General features: G+C 46.7%; 2 protein-coding genes across 5 annotated transcripts in view; one reads left to right on the forward strand and one right to left on the reverse strand.

Annotated features, from left to right (window-relative positions):
- The window catches only part of Dgk (diacyl glycerol kinase 1), a 523,491-nt gene that overhangs the window by 141,686 nt on the left and 363,184 nt on the right, over positions 1–18,621 (reverse strand). For all 4 annotated transcript variants that reach the window (XM_084606564.1, XM_084606561.1, XM_084606562.1 and 1 more), the window contains one exon: positions 11,680–11,843. In XM_084606564.1, the coding sequence (XP_084462690.1) occupies positions 11,680–11,843 (164 nt within the window). The remainder of the gene's footprint in view (positions 1–11,679; positions 11,844–18,621) is intronic.
- On the forward strand, positions 2,471–10,283 carry LOC146185663 (endothelin-converting enzyme 2-like). Its single transcript, XM_084605809.1, has 4 exons — positions 2,471–2,617; positions 3,777–4,099; positions 6,778–7,228; positions 8,998–10,283. Exons 1-4 carry the CDS (start codon positions 2,471–2,473, stop codon positions 10,264–10,266), a joined length of 2,190 nt encoding a protein of 729 aa, XP_084461935.1. The 3' UTR covers positions 10,267–10,283.

Consider the following 18,621-nt stretch of genomic DNA (forward strand, 5'->3'; position numbering starts at 1 on the left):
CTAATAATGCATGCAGTCTGCAACCCCGAGCATAAAAGGACTTCAGGAAGGAAAATGTTTGGGAGTGTGGGTTCATCGTCACACATAGCAAAGCGCAAAAGAAAAACAACAACGACAAAGGACGAAGTGAGGACATCCATCGCTACATCCATCTACATCCATCTACATCCATTTCAACCCTCTCCACCAGTTTAATTCGGTGAGTGTTCAACCTCTGCATGGGCAAATCAATGCTTTTCACAAGTTCTTTTTACTAGTATGATAGCGTAATGGAACGAATTAACGGATTAGATAATCATTGAAAGCAGCACATTTAAATTTAGGGATATATTAACAGCACATCTAAACAATTAAACACAATGAGTTCTCTTGCCATCCATCTACTCATTTCGCGTACATATGGTTTGTCGTTTGTTTTGCGATTATCGTTGTTATATTAGGCTTGCGTTATTCGGTTTCCGCACTTGACTGTGCTGTACCACTACGAGGAATTCCCATTTCGCATGGTCATAATATACTACTTTTCTGTTTCATTTTTGTTCTAGGATTTAGAAATAGGCCTTGTTTTCTAGTTTGTTCTCTTGGTTGTATTTGTCTAAGCATGTTGCTCCATTGCATGTTAGACACTGCGACACGTGTTACCGACCTCTTCACCCCACACTCCAATCATTACGTAGTGCATCAACTTAGGGACCTTTAAGTGTTAACAAGCGATGAAAATCATGACCATTTTGCTCCGGTTTTTTAATCATACCTCATACTTCACCTACTGACATAGGAAAGAAACATCATTAGCTAAGTGATGAATATTAAGGTATTCTCTATTAACACTCGCCCTAAACTCTTTGAGATCGCTGCATATTTCCTTTAAACAGGCAGTGGTTAGCACCGGAAAGCTCGTGCCTCCCTGCTTGAAACCCTTAGTTATTTGGGATTTTAACAGCTTCTCATTCTGGGTCCACGTTGACTATGCAGCCGGTATAGATATTTTCAGACCGATAACAAGGTTGGATCTAAACCAGCTATCGCTGTGGACAGTCGGTCAAACATTTGAAAGGGTGTCCTTCGGAGTTTCCTTCAGTGATATTCTAGCGATTTTCGCGGGAAGTGTAACCAACAGCGGTTCGGGTTCATGTGGTAAAAGGCCAGAAATGTGCCACACTGTTATCATGGCTACATCGTGTGCAAATATTTCTGAGTTCCGTCTCTCTTTGTCCACAGTCCTAACATTGCCTGTTTTGTTCTTATTTAGAAGTATTAAAAGTATTATGATTAGTTTTTATTAAAAGTAGTTGTAAGAATCAAAGAAGCTAGATAACTCTACTGCCTTTCTTACTTCCTAATCGCAAATTTCTTTGGACAAGTGCAGCTGTCATTAGCGATCATGAAATGTGTACAATTTATAAAGCCATGCAAGGTTGCTCAGGACCTCATAAAGAAGTAGAAGAAAAGGAAAACTATTTTTACAGGCTAGGTAAAGGAGAAGAAAAAAAAAATGGGGGGCGGGAGGGGGTGGGGTGTTGAGGGAGTCGTTAGTTCTTGTCTGGCTTTAAACTTCACAAAAATATGTTTTGAACCGTTTCCTTCAATTTTTTGTTCCACGCACATTGAAATAGGTCCGTTTTGTCTAAGTACCTAGTAATGCAGGCATTCATTCAAATGAAGTGGCTGATTTCTTAGCAAGGTCGGCACTTAAGGCGTCAGTGGCATATCCTGTCAGTAACTTCTGTCTTCTTTCAGCGATTCCGGGACATATCAGCCAGGCTACGTGATCCTTTACTAAATATCAGTGATTATCAGCACATATCATATAATGGAAACGTACGTTAATGTAAAATCAGGCTGTGTTCGATATAAATGACACTGTAGCGATGTAGGATTTCCAGTTTGGATTTCTATGCAGATGTGGGTGGACATCAACAAACCTATGTGATTCATGCAAGGAAGTTGAATCTATAGAGCATTTTGTTCTCTCGTACCGGAAGTTCAAACTTCAGAGAAACATATACCTGGAGGTTCACCTCTCCAGGTTAGGGCTCCCCTTGTCTCTACTAGTGTTATTACCATCCTGTGCGAGCGCCAAAATGATTTCCATTGGGTTCAATTTGTGGGATTCTCGATCACTGCAAAATTGCAAGTGGTAGGTTGAATTGCTAACTCTTTTAAATTTTTCCGTGATCTTTTTCAGCAAAATATTGTTTCTTATTTTACTTAAATCCGGTACTGTCGCGTTCCGTCACACCAATTTTTAACGTTCCCGCTTGGCGCTAATATTTTTGTCGTAATCACTTGTGGAAATTTTCTTGTATATGCCACTACATCATGGTCAATCCCTTCCATGTGGCTAACTGCCATGTTTCAAGAGGCCAAGTAGAAGAAGAATAAGAAGGAGAAGATTGCACGAACCGGTGCTCGCGCTTTCTTGTGCATGATTACCCTGCTCATAGTCCGCGATCGCAGAACGGGAACGATGACCGAGGCGGAGCCTTTCTCCCGGCCGCAGCCGGCACCAGATACCATACCGGAGATCGTGCTGCTGCCCACGCCTCAGCAGATGGTAATCGTCGCCGGCGCGTCGGCCGAGAAGGAGCCACAAGCCACGAGTCAAGCGCAGCAGGTGAGCGCCGCCTCGGTTTCGTAACATTCGCAGTAGAGGAAGCAAGGAAAGGTAGCTCCTTTCCTTACCGCCGGTCGTGAATTCAAACAGGATCCATTTGTTCAATGACTCCCTTGCAACTTCCGCTTCTTGAACAGATTGAAATGCGTCCTTTATTAATTTCCCTTAATGCACACCTTGTCGGAAGCATCTGTGCACATATGTGCCGCCTAATCGCGTTTAAACTTGTTCACTAGTTCACAAGCACGTGCTTTGTTGACTCGCCTTTAATATGTATACCTTAATTAACCAACGCCATCCACGTTTCTGGCTTAACGGGCAATGCTAAATCTGTTCATTGACTGGCTGCACATTGGCATCATGCTACACACTCGAGGAATGACACTTTATATGTCCGCACTTGGCATGGTGGAATAGCGGAATTACCCAACTCGGAATCTCTTCATGTTCCCGCTCTATAGTGCCGCTTTCTACTACGCTCCTGCACGGCAAACCTTCTGCTCCGGCTTGGTTAAATCTTTCCATGAGTAAAGGACCTCGAATTTTATCCCAAACAGGGTAGTCCTCTTTAAATGTGACGTCATGGTTCCAAGGCGAGTGTGATGCTCTGCGCCAGGAACATGCTGCACTGGCACATGCTGTTTCGAGCAGAGTGTTGGACCACAGCTAGCAGCCCTTGACATACCCCTCTTCGCTAATGTGGTTCCTGTGGTCGCTCAGCGTATTTTGTTTGTGCTTTCGACGAGTAGTATTCCTGCCGGTCATATCGCACTCATAATATCCTTGCAATCCCCCCTTACCCCTTCCAAGATTTCATATCCATGCCACTTAACGACCTCGAGGCAGCCCAGTCATTTTTTGACATCTGTTCCTCGCAGCCGATGTCATCGTTTGATGAGGCGGTATGCGCCTCTCTCTCCTGAGATAGCGAGCTGCCATGGACAGCTATAGCAATTCGTGGCGGTTCCTCTAAATGGCGGAAAAATGGGTCGGAGGGAGAGGAGAAAGTTTTATCATGATTGTTCATGACTCCAGCGCCGTCACACGCCTTCTTCGCTAACTAGTGCTATTGCAACTGTTTAGTGGCATTGCCTCTTCTGTCCATGCTTTAGCAGTCGCATTATTATTATATTTTTTTGCTTATTTTATGCACGAGCAGCACTACGGGCTGCATACGATGACCACAACGCAGAGGACGTCCGGCGAGCTTCCTCCGCGACGCTTCTTGTCGCTGGCGGCGACCATCGCGGCTTTGCTGGCGTTTGGCTTTCTGATAGTGGTGGCGTACGCCTTTGTGCGCCCTTTCCCGTTACGTGTGCGCCCCGACTGCGAGACGGACGACTGCATGCAACATGCCTTCCTACTGTCAGCCGCGCTCAACCGCAGCCTGGATCCGTGCGAAGACTTCGGCGCCTACGTCTGCAGCGCCTGGCTCACTAGCTCGGCGCACTCGCGGAGCCTCCAGGACGACCTCTGGTACAGGTTAGCCACCGCTTGCATTCTATCAAGTTTAGGAAGGTGTAGCGGATGCCCGTTACTGTATGCAACTATTAGCTATCTTAGCACTTGAAGAACAGGTTGCAAATGATATGAAAAAAAGAGAAAAATACAGGATTAAATTTAGCTTTGCTTAAGAGCTTAGTTGCGGAGGCCTTTCTTCTTTCTTCTCCTCTACTTCTTCTCTTCTACCTCAATATTGCGTGTTTATATATGTGTTATAATTTCATTTCTATCTTTCCTCGTGATAAAGATGCACATCGCCATGTAATATACCATTTTCTGCTGCTGTACACTGTTCCTGACATTCAAATAAAGGATTCATTCATTCATTCATTCGTTCATTTCTATCAATCTATCTTTTCTTTTTTTGTTATGTCGTCGGCGACATCGGCATTTCTGGACTTCTCTCCCTAACATGCGAGGTTGAGCTGACTTACGGGTGTCTCTACGGGGCTTTTTTAGGGGCCAGGCCTAACTAACCGAACAATGAAATTATGTCGAAGTCAGAAGCTATTGCGGCGTCCTGACCGGGGAAATTATTTCGACGCCAAATTCTACTCGGACGTCTCGCGGACACATTTCATGCTATCTCGCGAAATCTTGCGAACGCATCTCGCGGACGGACACATGTAACGATCACGAGATTTTCACCATGAACTTATAAAGGCTTTTGCTTAAAAAAACACAAACAAACAAAAAACAAAAACGTCGGAGGGGCAGTCGTGTATTACGCCGAGTTCTAGCGCAAATGGTGTGTGCAAAAGGAGTGTGGGAAACACGTAGTCGCAAGGAATGCGTTTGGAGATACAATAATGTGACCCACTGCTAATAATACGTCATGTGACACAACAAATCATGTGACCTGGCTATTTGATAACATATTTTTATGCCGAGGGTGGAGGGGGCGGGAAATGTCAACTGAGCTGACCCTGTTCAAAGAAGTTAAATGTCCAAAAGATCTAAAAACGTAGACGCGAATGATAGTAGCAAGGTAAATGGGAGTAAACGTTAATTAATTTAATTATTTATTTATTTGCCGTCAGGGTCCAAATGCATTACAGAGGGGAGTGATTTCAACTGTAGAAGCGCTAGGGATGAAGGTGTCAGGCAATATTTGGTGTGATGTAACGGAATTCCTACCTTGTGCCGGTGATCAATGCGTCAATGCGTGATAAAGTGTAGGATGGTTGTATTAGAAGTTTCTGCCTGAGATAAGGATTGTAGTGAAAAATTTTATGCAATCAGCGTAGCTGGAATACTTTTCTGATTCCGGTAATAGAAAAAATGAAAGGCAAGCTTCATGGCAGCCACGCCAGAAGTGCAACGATAGACAATTATAGCGAGATGCGTGAATCTGCACGCTTTCCAATTCATTGAGTGAAACGACGCCTGAGTTCCAGACAGAAGCTTCATATTCATGTTTAGGACGAAACGATGTTTTATAAAAGAGAAGTTTGGTTTGTTTGGTTTAACGTCCCAAAGCAACTCAGGCTATGAGAGACGCCGTAGTGGAGGACTCCGTAAATTTCGACCACCTGGGGTTCTTTAACGTGCACTAACATCGCACAGCACACGGGCGCCTTGCTTTTCGCCTCCTTCGAAAAGCGGTCGCCAAGGCCGGGATTCGACCCTGCGTCCTTGAGAACAATAGTCGAGCGCCGTAACCACTGAGCCACCCCGGCGGGAGGAGTTTTAGTGCACTTGAACAATGTGAAACGTTTCTTCTGAGGTAGCTAAGCGTTTAGTTAGCATTACTAGCTATGTCATGAACATGAACGAGTGACTTCACAACATGTTATTAGTTACGTGAGCACCTAAATATTTGTATGAAGAGATAGATTCAAGAGGAGCATTGTTTAGGTAGCATTTAGGCCCTGTTGTGCTGATGCGGATGACACGCATATGTTTACACACTTGTAAGCCATGGTATGCTCCGCATGGAGGATTCATTTTTATTACTCCGAGTTAGACATGCGCCGGGTGGCACGGCTTGGGGCTGTCATCTATAGTACTTGTGACCGTCAGGTGGTGTTGACTGATGCTCTCAGAACTGCATGTGCCAAGAACTCAAAGCCGTCCATGTCTCGAAATGAGGTAAGGCAGGCTTCCGCCCTCCCCTTCGTTATTATGGTATCCTCATTAACAACTGGGTACATACGATGTGGATCAGAGAAATAACTCTAGTTAATGACATGCTAGTGGAAATCTAGAGAAAAAAAACGAGGATGAGCAGCACACGTAGTGCGAAGAGAGCACAGTTGATGGTCGCTAAGGGCAACAAATCGGATTCCAAGGGAAGGAAGGCGTAGCAGGGGGTGGCCGAAAGTTAGTTGGGCGAATGAGGTTAAGAAGTTCTCAGTAGTAAAGTGGGTGCAACTAGCGCAGGACCGGATTGGAGGGGTATGGAGAAACCTTCGCTCTGCAGTGGGTATAGTCCTGCTAATAATGCTGATGACATTACATGTAGCACCTACCTCGTCAACATCCTGAAAGTTAACGTGCGATTGTGGTTATAACGGTGAAAGTGGTGAGACACACTGATAGCATGAAACCTGAGCTAGAGGTAAAGTTTTACGCTTTCTTCCTTAACATTTTTTTTCATTATTAGATGACAAAAAAGCGGTTTAGGCTAATCAATAGCTAATCATCAGAAATCACAGGCCTGTGTCACACAAACGCACTGTTGACTACGCATGCAGATGGACCAAGCAGACGGCGCACCAGCTCGAAAGGCAGCGACTTTTACCGGAGGCTCAGCCCACCGTCAAGGCAGCTATCATGTTGCAGCGATGCCTAGACATGGACGCCGACTCGAGCCGGGAGAACGCCGGATTCTTCCAACAGTTTCTTAGGCGGAGGAATCTAAGTGAGGTGCCCGGCGAGCCATCGGTGGCTGGGGCGCACGCCTTGGACGTGCTCTTGGACTTGGCCATCAACTGGCGCATCCCTCTCTGGTTCTCCGTGGCCGTGCTCAAGGGACACGCGGCAGACTCAGTGGGCCTGCTCGTCGACTATGGCCGCTACGATGCCTACTGGGTGAACCATTCCCCGCTACGATTCGGAAACAGAACCGAAAGCGACGATGTGGCCATGGACCGCTTCATTCTGCAGGTGAGTGGTCTCCGAGGCAGCCTCTTGAAAGAATAGTTACAGCTGCACAACGTCATCGGGACGCTAATGGCGCATTCTTACTGGGTGTCACTGTATTATCAGAGCTGTAAATATTAAGTGATAACTAATAGGCAGCAGGTAACTAACGAGTTGTTATCCACTTGCAAGGGAACCGTCGACGCGAGTTATTGCGTCTACTTCCCTGGAATTTTTCAGTCTACGGTTTGACCCTGATAGTGAGGCCCATGCAGCCCAGACTGGAATTAAAAAAGAAAAGAAATGTACACTTCTTTAGCGGCTTATATCAATGTAAGAAGAAAAATTTCAAGCAGGCGCTAATGTTTACTAAGAGGTGCCCTGCCTTCGTGTCATATTCATTACATATTAAGAAAAAACGAATAAGAAATCTGCTTGTCACGCTAGCGTTGCATCTAGGTAGATACTTCTACTGGCTGAGTTTTCTTGCAGCTAACAAATTTTTATACTGAAACCTGACCGATAATTCGATACGGTCTATAAAGAAGGGTTGTACCGCAAGGTGGAAAACACGAAAGTTAGAGAGATTAAACAAACTAAGCATTAACTAATACTGACCGAATATCTTTATCACCTTGAGGGACAATATTATATTGCGAAATTGAAGGCCGTTAAGGTGAAAGGCGAGTCTTATTTTTAGATGCCTGTATTCAGCAATGTGGCTCAAAATATCGATTCTCAAAATTAGGTTTTTGAAAATGCTCGAAGCGAGTTTTTCCATACCGCACATCTATTGCTTTTTTGGGCTGCACTTGAATTTTTTGCACCAGATATAAACGCCGTTTGTGTATGTGATGACGTAAGTAGCACAATTCTAGCGACAAGACGAGGCGCAACGAATTCATTTTCAAAATTTGCAGTGCATTAAAGGCAGCTCAACTGGCTTTCAGGCTCGCATTCTTGATGTTGAATATTTCGAGCCTTACTGATTGGTAAAAAAAAAAAAAAAAAGAAGACAGGACTCCTTTTATGTTGACGAATTTCAGTTTTTCAATGTAATACTGTCTCTGGGAATTGACATGAAAACTGATTATTTTAGTTAATTGTCTAATTATTAAGCTATGTGAATTACATACTATCCGCCTTGCTGTACAACCCTGTAGTACAGACCGCTCGAGGCATATCTTGCATTTATTGAAATAATATCTGTAAACATTAAAGAAAGCCACCCAGCATAAAGCACTCGACAACCCCTAAGACTAACTAACACAACTAACGCAACCGCTATGATTAACTCTATTTGGTATGCTCAAGTACAAAAATTTACTACTACTACTAATTGGTTCACAGGAAGGGAAAGGCGCAATATCTGTCACACTTGCTCTGTGGACACCTGAACCGCGCCGAATAAAAATCTGTCAGCAGTATTTCTAGGAAGCCTGGCCCCTACCACTCAGACATAACTGTAACCTGCCTACAGTTAGTGCAGTTTCCTTATGAATATAATAAACTATTTATCAGGAATTTGTGTATATCATGTACGTCCTCTCGAATGGCAATATTAACTCCAAGTAAGCAGCCCACTTGCGACCCTGCACCTTGGCATCTTTCTTCATTGCGTAATTATAAGGTGCGAGCAATAATGTTTTAACCGCGCTTCATGACACGCAGTTTCGTAAAAAGACGGGCGAAGTGCGTTTCTGCTCGCTTTTATTTTTTTTCAAAGAACATGGCATGACAATCACGTTAACGCCCACACTTAAACACTGGCGCTTGTTTCAATACTGCCGCAGACTCTTCGAGACCTGTCCGACACCAAGCTGCAGTTTAAGCCCAGGATTATCCAGATTATGCATATCACCAAATTGACGCCGCAGTGGAGTTCTCATCTATGGTTGGAGTACCTGAACAAGCACCTAGCGCCAGCGTTCAAACTCACCATGAACAATCAGATACTGCTAACAGACAACAACCTCATGGAGGTCATCGGCGGAACTGTGGCGCGATACGGCAACCAAGCTGTATTGCAACACGTAGTTCGGATCTTGAACAAAACATTCTCGAACCTCGCAACCACTAGCGCGCCGTATTTCTACGACCCAGAGGAAAGCTACACTCCGCAGCCAGAGAACGCAACTCTGGCGTGCCAGCTCCAGGTCGAAGACGTGTTCAAGCCTGTTCTCGCTGTGCGCCACGTGTTGTCGAAAAAACTCGTCGCTCACCGTGAGAACGTGGATGTGATTTTCAACACCATATTGCGCACAGCCACTATTATGCTAGCAGATACCAAGCGGATGGACGAAACTACCAAGACGAGGTTGCTCGACAGGCTTTCGACCACATCCCTCAAGCTCTGGCCCGAGAGTCACCTCATAGCAGGCACAACCCTCTCGGACCTGTACCGCAGCTTCCCTAACGGTCGAGAAGCGTACGCCCGTGAAATGATCGAGTCTCGAGCTATAATTCGCAGCTACCTGGGTACGGAGCCCTACGCCCACTTCACGGCGACGCCGCACGGCGGTAGGGAGCCGTACTTCTCATACAACGTCTTCAACAACTCTTTCAGCATAGCGGTCGGCGCTCTCTCAGCGCCTCTCTTTTACCCGGAAGGAACGGTCACCATGAACTACGGCGGTCTAGGCTCCAGGTTCGCAGCTTCGCTCCTCAGAGCCATCGACAACGACGATTTGGCCTTCGGTCCGGAAGGTTGGATATTGAATAGGACGGAATCTATGTACATGAGGGCCCCGTGCGTAGACCCGGATTTTCCCGGCTTCTATCCCAGCTTGCCCTCTCTGGAGCTGGCGCACAGGGCCTACTTGGACGCGCTACGGAGGACGGGCAGATCAGAGGACGATAAGCTGGCGTCACTCGACGACTTTTCCGCGGAACAGGTCTTTTTTCTCAGCTTTTGTCAGCCCATGTGCAGCATCTACGATAAACTAAAGACATCCGGGGAGTGCAACGTGGCCGTGCGGAATTTCAAGCCCTTCGCGAAGGCTTTCCGCTGCAAACGCGGCTCGAATATGAACCCTGACAAGAAGTGCGCCTTCTTCGCGTAGTCCAACGTGGGCGCCTGATCGACAATAATACAATTTTGTTCACTGCTTTAGGGGATGTGCATGATGATTGCAGCGTCACTTGAGAAAAGAACGCGGCAGGAATACTAGACTACTCCATTCGTGTTTCTCCCAACACGGATGCTTCAAAGCCGCATGAGCAGTGCCAACAAGGCTAAATGAAGCGCCAAATAAACAGCTTGAACGTATAGGCACAAGCTTTTTATGACGTCAGGTCCCAAGGAGCCGGATGAGAGCGCAAAAAGTAAAGCCAACTCTTCCGGTTCAGGTTAGATGTGCTCCGCCCTCTATTCCGTCCTGTGTTGTACGCCGTATTCAGCTGGTCAGCACAAATGAAAAGAAAGCCCTACAGAAAGAAAAAAAAGACTACTGGCTGAATCTGTACCTACTCAGCAGAAAGCAGAAAGATAGGCCTAAATATTATTATGCAGAAGACTAAGGTAATGTTGAACAGCCTGGAAAAGGAACAGCATTTTAAGATAGGCAGTGATACGCTGTGGCAGGCGAATATGTCTACTATAGGGCAGGTAGTAACCTCAGATCTGGATCACAAAATGCAAATAAGTAGGAGAATAAGATTGGGAAGGAGCGCATTTGAAATGGCGCTCACATTATGACTGGCGGCTTACAGGTATCGCTCAAGAGGAAAGTGTATAATAGTTGCTTTCTACCGGTACTCACCTATGGAACTGAAACACAGAGGTTAACGAAAAGGGTTCTGCTTAAGTTTAGGACAACGCAGTGGTCTATGAAACAATGGTAGGTGTAACGTTAAGATTAAATAACTCACGTTACTGACATTCTAGTCGAAATTAAGAAATGGGCATGGGCAGGAAATCTAGTGCGAAGAGCGGATAACCGATGGTCTAGAGTAAACGATTTGATTCCAACTGAAGGGAAGCTTAGCAGAGGGCGGCAGAAAATTAGGTGGGTGGATAAGGTAAAGAAGTTCGCAGGGGTAAAGTGAATGCAGCTAGCACAGGATTTGGTTAATTGGGGGGAAAATGGCAGAGGCCTTCGCCCCGCTGATAATGATGACGATGATGATACCTGCTGCAAAGTGCATGATAGCTGCTGCATTAACTGTCTTCTCCCCCCCACTAATTTTTTTCTTTTCCTCACAAAAATTTTATCACGCTTTTCGATCACACCTAAACCCTGAAAAAACGCCACTATAGTGGCGGACTGTCGAGACCGCCTACATTTCGAACTACTGCTTGTCATGGATCAGGCAACAGGCGACAGTGGGATTTGAAGATTTCTGATAATTTTGTTCAGAATCCGCCGACAACAGTCGCCCGGAAGCAGCATTTTAAATGCATGCATACTCCAATAAACACCGGGCAACACGGGCGGCATTGAAGAACGGTGCCTGCGGACGCTCATCACACTCACATTGGACGTAGTCCTGGAGCTGCTGAAATTCCGCCGGGGACAGCTTCTCCCACTTGACGGCCATGCCGTCCTGCCGGGCCGAGCTGTTGCGCTGGTCATCTGCATCCGGGGTCGCACGGCTCGGGAGACTCGCCGCTTGCAGGCGCGCCCCGGAGCACCATGCTCTGCACAGAACAACACCGCCAGCTGTGAGCGTCGATGCCACGGCACACGTCCACATGCAGAACCAGGGTAGCTTGTACATCACATGAAGTACAGTGAATCACCTTGACGCGTCTGCTTCAGCAACGTTTACTTTCCGCCTTGATCACCGGCTTTCATTAGAGACACTATTGTGAGCAAAGTTAGAGACGCACTTCGATGCGTGCCGAACCATGCGCTTCCGTGCAATGCGGCATGGGGTGCATTCACTTTTACTCCTGACAGCAGAGGGCATATATCATACACACATACACATACACATACACATACACATACACGTACACATACACATACACATACACATACACATACACATACACATACACATACACATACCAAGTCATACACATACACATATATACACATACACATCCCAAGTGGCTTGCTTCTAAGTCATGTAGTGCCTAGGAATCCCTAGGTGCGGTGGTGCGAGGATGAGAGCTCCTTTTCTGTTCAAGAGATCTGAAGGCTGGCGTTGCAAACAAGCTACGTGCATGGCTGGAAGCAAATCCTGCGGAGCTGCATGCTTTGAACAAAAGCTGTACGCGCCTGTCTTACTGGCAGTCACTAGTGGTTGCGCCCGAAATGTTCAGCAACCAAGAGTTTGACGGGCGTGAACAATGGAGTCACCCGCACGGCTCTGGAAGACACGCCCAGGAAGCCTCTTCTCCTGATGTCTAACCGCGGATTTAGTGGTGTGGTGCAAGGACATTGAAATAATGTCCACTGAACGCTGTAAAAACGCTGCACGAATTCTGCATTACCACTTACCGAAAATATTAACATGAAAATGGTGATAAAAAACCTCAACAAAGAAATAGAGCCATTACTATCCAGCGAGAAGATGAAGTGTTGAAGTCACGTGAACCGCACGAACTCTCCACTAACAATTGCGCTTCCATCCTACGCGGCTGATCGCGAGGCACCCAATACCACTTCTCTTTTGTGGCAAACTTGAACGCGAGGTCAATCAGTGCAAAGTGCATTCACTACTGAAATGTGCCCTAGTTTTTGTTATGTTTTATTTTGTAACAAAGTATCTGCGAAGCTTCAAGCTATCCTTTTGCTTTCCCGCCACCCTCCCCTCTTTTGTCTGTGATCAGTACCGCGCTGTCATCCACGCACTAGCGCGTGTGAATAGGCGGGTATTCTTAGGAGCCATGAATGTTTAACCGGACGCCACCGTCTAACAGCAGACCACTTAGTCATAACAGTTTTGCGCAGGCTGTGCGATATTTGTATTTCCCTCCTTTTTTTTTTTTCTTTCGTAACAAGGGCAGCACCGAAGGTTCCTTGCCAACTAAGGCGTGTCCCTTCGGTTTGTATACTCCGCCCTTATTTTAGGGTTTGCTTCATTCACGCGTTGGCGGAACCGTCTCTTCGTTGAGAAATGGCACATCAAGCCAAAAGAACGCGAAAAAATGGCGACTGAGAACAACTGCCGGAGCCTTCGGCGGGATAAATAAATAAAAAAAAAATGAACATGAGGTGAAAAGAACAGTGGTGCAACGCAGACAGCGTAAGGAAGACAACACACCAACTTGCCCAACAGTCCGTATTCTGGCGCGTGTTGTCTTTCTTGTGGTGTCTGTGCTGCGCCGCGCCGTTATGTAGCAGAAAGCAACGAATAGACCAAAAGTCCGCTTATTCGCGAGACAAGAAAATGTTGCGGGATACGCCTGCAACATAAAACAGTTTTGAAGGGTCAAAAATATTTCAGGGCTGGAAAGAAAGCGAGGAGAAAAGAAATCTAGAATGTAAAAAGTAACATAAACAGAATGACCCATTTGTATCACTAAGTACTAAGCAGCATTGCAAAATCATAAATATATCTTTGGGTAATCACTGGCGGAATGTTCAAAGCTGACCTCAAGAGTACACTAAATTAGACTGATAGCGAACTTTGTGTGATAAAAGTATGCTATTTTTGCCAGATAAAAGATTTTGAAAGTCAGAAAAGCGAGTAAAGGAACGACATGCGACGCCAACACTCTCGGATTCGTACTACAATGGTAGGTGAAGCATTTATGAACTTCCTCGATGAAGGCTATTTTGTCATCATTGGATCATCACCGTGTAGCAAATTGAGGGATGTGTTTAATCACTAATGCCTTATTTAGAGCCTGTATTACATAATTATGTGTTAATTAACACTGCAATCTCAGAAAGAAATTTTTGCAGGGTGGGCATACAGATAAGTGTAGTTAGGAAAGAAACATTATTATCTCACATATAGTCATTAGCCGTAGCAGCCATTATTAGTCGTAAGCTATCTAATTATTCGAAAAGCTACCCAACATCCATATATAGCCGAGCCGCGCAACATTAAGGAAGAATGAATTTCAAATTTACTTAACAATGCTTTTATTAGCTGGCCGCTCGGTTTAAAATAAAGTTGGCGTGAAAAGAGCGTCATGTTTTGGGGGAAAATGTGGAAATGGAGACTTTAATTATGCATATTCGTGCAGGCATAATTGTTGCTTTCCAAACCCGCTATGCACGCTGAACACAAAAGTTTGCCTCCGCTTAAGCCTATACGTGGTAACGTTTCTCCTCGAAGTTCTGGTAGATCGTAGCGTTTATGGCGTCGTAATATATGCACTCATAAGGAAGGATGAGAGAGCAGCTTAAAGTGTCGCCAAATGGGGGCAATACATACCTATGCGTCTTTTACATTGGGATTATAAACAAGACAACACCTTCGTATCAAGTTTAGTCTTGCAAGGCCCGTCGCTATCCCGCCATGAAAGGGGGCCGACAATAGGAGCCGTATTCTCATTCTGTAATAGGCACCGACTCCTAGTCGCAAGAGGAATGGAGCATTATAACAGTATACGTTTAGCAGGCATTTCATACGTTAAAAGCACTTGACAACTGCTCAAAATTATTTTTGTTTTTAAAGCCAAGAACGTTTGTGTTGTAGTCTGCAGTCTTTATAGAAGTCTCGGTGAAGGATGTAATGCTTTTCTGTATCGTTTCTGTTCTCTTGTTCGTGTAGCTCCTATGGTGTTTCTACGCTGTGGTTGTCGCAAATGTTTTATTAATGTTTGAATTTCAGTACCAGCTAAAACTCCTGGTTTCTCAGCATAAATCATGCAACATGACTCCAGTACAGAATGGACACTATATGTGTGGTCATTTTAGGATATCACTACTGATCAGAAATTATCGGGGTAATTAAACAACGTGTTTGCCAACAGTATCTTACCGAGTTCTGCCAACAGAGAAAAACAACGTCGCTTCACGCATACAATTATAACTTATTTTAGCCTTGCTCAGAACTCAGAGATTTTGTGCCGAAAATGTCGCTAACACACGACGTGAGGGTGGTAAATTCAAGGGACGGTTGGGCGCGCCCGCAAAGCACCGCGCATGGCTGTGAAACCTTAGGACAGGTGGAGGAGCCGCACGTTTCAGCAGGAACCTTTAGACTTTGGCTGGAACAGTGTTCCGTATATTGTGAGCACTGTGTGGCGCTTCATCTTCCACACTGCTGAACGTGCTGCTTCATCTTCATCCTGCTCCCTCTTGTAGATACCCATCGTCATCGCGGAGTGTGTTTGGCTGCAGTGTGCGACCAAGGCTTCAGGTCTGTAATAAAGCCTGATTCCCCAAGTCCGACCTTCGCGTTACCTTACACGTGGTGGAGGTGCGCCTTGATTTCCCCGCTGCTTCGTCACCTGCATCCACCTGGAGCTTCGTTCTGGCCGCCGTTTGACCCCGACCACCATCGTCATGACACAAGAGGGCCACTCCGCTATTCCGGCTGCTACCAACTCGACTCCAGCTCCCCTTGCCACTTGGACTGTCAGTAGCCGTCAGCGCGACCCGCAGATGTTCGCCGGTCTCCGCGGCGACGACGCTGATGACTGGCTCGACAGCTACGACCGGGTCAGTGCTTTCAACCGATGGGACGATTCTCTTAAATTAATGTGTCCTTTTATTTGACGGATGTGGCCAAAACGTGGTTTCTAAATCATGAGTCGACGATTCCGGACTGGGCTACCTTTAAACAAAAGTTACGCCAGATTTTCTGCGCTCCTACTGTTCGCACGGAGTCCGCCAAGAAGAAGCTAGAAGCCCGACTTCAGCGGCCTAATGAGACCTACACCTCTTATATAGAAGATGTACTTTCACTTTGTCGGCGCATCAATGACACAATGCCAGAGGCCGAGCGGGTTCGGCACGTCCTTAAAGGTATTGGGCCACTCGCCTACAACGCCCTGGCCGTGCAGAACCCTACCACAATCGATGCCATCATATCCACTTGTCAACGCCTTGACGAACTACAGTCAATACGCCTGCAGCCTGATCCCACTTCATTTGGTTTCACTGCCGAAGCTGACCTCCGTGTGCTTATTCGCGAATTAATTCGTGAAGAGCTCTCGGCTCAAGGTAATTTGTGCCGCCCTGCATCTGAGCCACATAATTGAAGTGCCGGCCTGCGTAGCATTGTTAAAGAAGAGCTGGCCTCAATGACCTATTCCCCGCCAACATCGGTCGCTCCTACCATTTGTCAGGTGCCAACGTACGCCCAGATCACGTCCTTGCCGCCCGCAGTTGGAGCGCCTACGCCACCGGCGCCTACCACTGCTCATGTCGCTGCATTGGCACCACCTGCCGCAGCGCCGACATACTACCCCAACTGGCGCCCAGCCCGCCCTGTGTGTTATTACTGCGGGTACCGAGGCCATATTTCCCGCTTCTGTCGTCGCAGGCTCCAGAATGAACGCCGCGGCTACGAATCATTTGAAGCAGACTACCCTCCTCGCTTTTCCGGCTCTAACCACCGTTCATTCCCCGATTATCCCCGACGTTCATCACCCCCGCCAGAAAGCCCCGCTCCGCCTGCTGGTTACAGGCCTTCAAGACGCCGTTCTCTTTCGCCTTTTCGCCGCTCAGCCTCGCCTCTCCGTCAAGCTTCTCTGACGACCCCCCGCCTGTCGGAAAACTGACCACTGCAGTTTTAGGAGGGAAAACTGCACTCTTCGGCCATCCCAAAAATCCTCCGGAACGTCCCTGGAATATTATTTTAGTGCGGGTTGAAGGATTATCTGTTGAAGCTTTGGTTGACACGGGCGCCGCTGTTTCTGTGATACACACTGACTTGTGCTCCCGCTTGCGAAAAGTGAAAACGCCTTATGATGGACCTGAACTCCGTGGAGCTAATGGTGCAATAATTCGGCCTTCTGCTAAGTGTACTGTGCGAGTTTTTGTTGACGGTGTCCGCCACCATGTACAATTTGCCGTGATGTCACCGTGCGCTCACCCAATTATTTTAGGCTGGGATTTTCTGTCTGCCGCATCAGCCAGCATTTCGTGTCGCGACAGGATCATTTACATGAACGAGAGCGATCCGTCTTCTGAACATCCCGAGCCCCGTTATCGCCTGCTTGCCGCTACTAACTCAGTGTTGCCCCCTGGATGCGAACAACTTGTCGCGCTTACTTCTGCTGACATTGATAACGGAGATGTGCTAATCGTGCCTTCTGATCGCCATCTGACCCGCGGAATCGCGCTACCACCAAGTCTTGTTCGGTTTGAGCATGGCACAGCGCTTGTCGCTGCTTCGAACACTTCCCCAGAGCCCATTGTGCTGACTAAAGGGACATGTTTTCCTTGTGTCCTGGACATTCACCCGGTGTCCCTCACCACCCTTACCGCCCCCTCTTCCTCACCAGCAGCTTCTTCCGATGCTTCTCTCTGTGTTCTCTTTGGCACCATCAATCCTGACCTTCCTGCGACTCACCGCCAAGCTTTGCAGGAATTACTTCGAAAACACCAAGCCTCCTTTGATGTCACTTCTCCGACCTTGGGCCGAACGTCTTCTGCACAGCACCGCATTATTACAGAAGGTACTTCTATTGTTAGCCGCCGCCCTTACCGTGTTTCCTTATCAGAACGTAAAATCATAGAAGATAATGTGAATGATATGCTCCGGCGAGACATTATTCGGCCATCAGCTAGCCCCTGGTCATCTCCGGTCGTCTTGGTCAAAAAAAAAGGATGGGTCCGTGCGTTTTTGCGTTGATTACCGCGCACTTAACAAAGTCACTCGAAAAGATGTTTACCCTATGCCACGAATTGACGACTCCCTCGACTGTCTTCAGGGCGCCGAATATTTCTCCACTTTGGATTTGCGTTCCGGTTACTGGCAGATACCGATGCACGAAGCCGACAAAGAAAAAACAGCATTCGCTACTCCCGATGGGCTTTACGAATTCAATGTCATGCCTTTTGGACTTTGTAATGCCCCCGCTACGTTTGAGCGCATGATTGACACTGTTCTTAGAGGACTTAAGTGGAAAACATGCTTGTGCTACCTGGACGACATAGTTATTTTCTCTGCAACTTTTTCTGATCATTTATGCCGCCTTGATCAAGTATTAACGTGCCTGGCATCCGCCGGTCTCCAGCTGAACACAAAAAAGTGTAATTTCGCCAAGAAAGAAATCAAGATCCTGGGCCACCTCGTCAGCCGCGATGGCATTCGACCCGACCCTGACAAGCTTGCTGCAGTTTTGAACTTTGCACGCCCTCAGCGGACTAAGGAACTACGCAGTTTCCTTGGCCTGTCTTCGTACTTTCGCCGTTTCATTCGAAATTTCGCTACCATTGCTGCACCCCTCCACCGCCTCCTTACAGACCGTACTACTTTCAATTGGTCCGAAGAATGCGAAAAAGCTTTCCAAACCCTAAAGAATGCCCTCACTTCGGACCCTGTTCTCGCTCACTTCGACG

This window comes from Amblyomma maculatum, chromosome 6 (assembly GCF_055883805.1).
Source record: "Amblyomma maculatum isolate TAMU_Amacu chromosome 6, ASM5588380v1, whole genome shotgun sequence".
NCBI lineage: Eukaryota > Metazoa > Arthropoda > Arachnida > Ixodida > Ixodidae > Amblyomma > Amblyomma maculatum.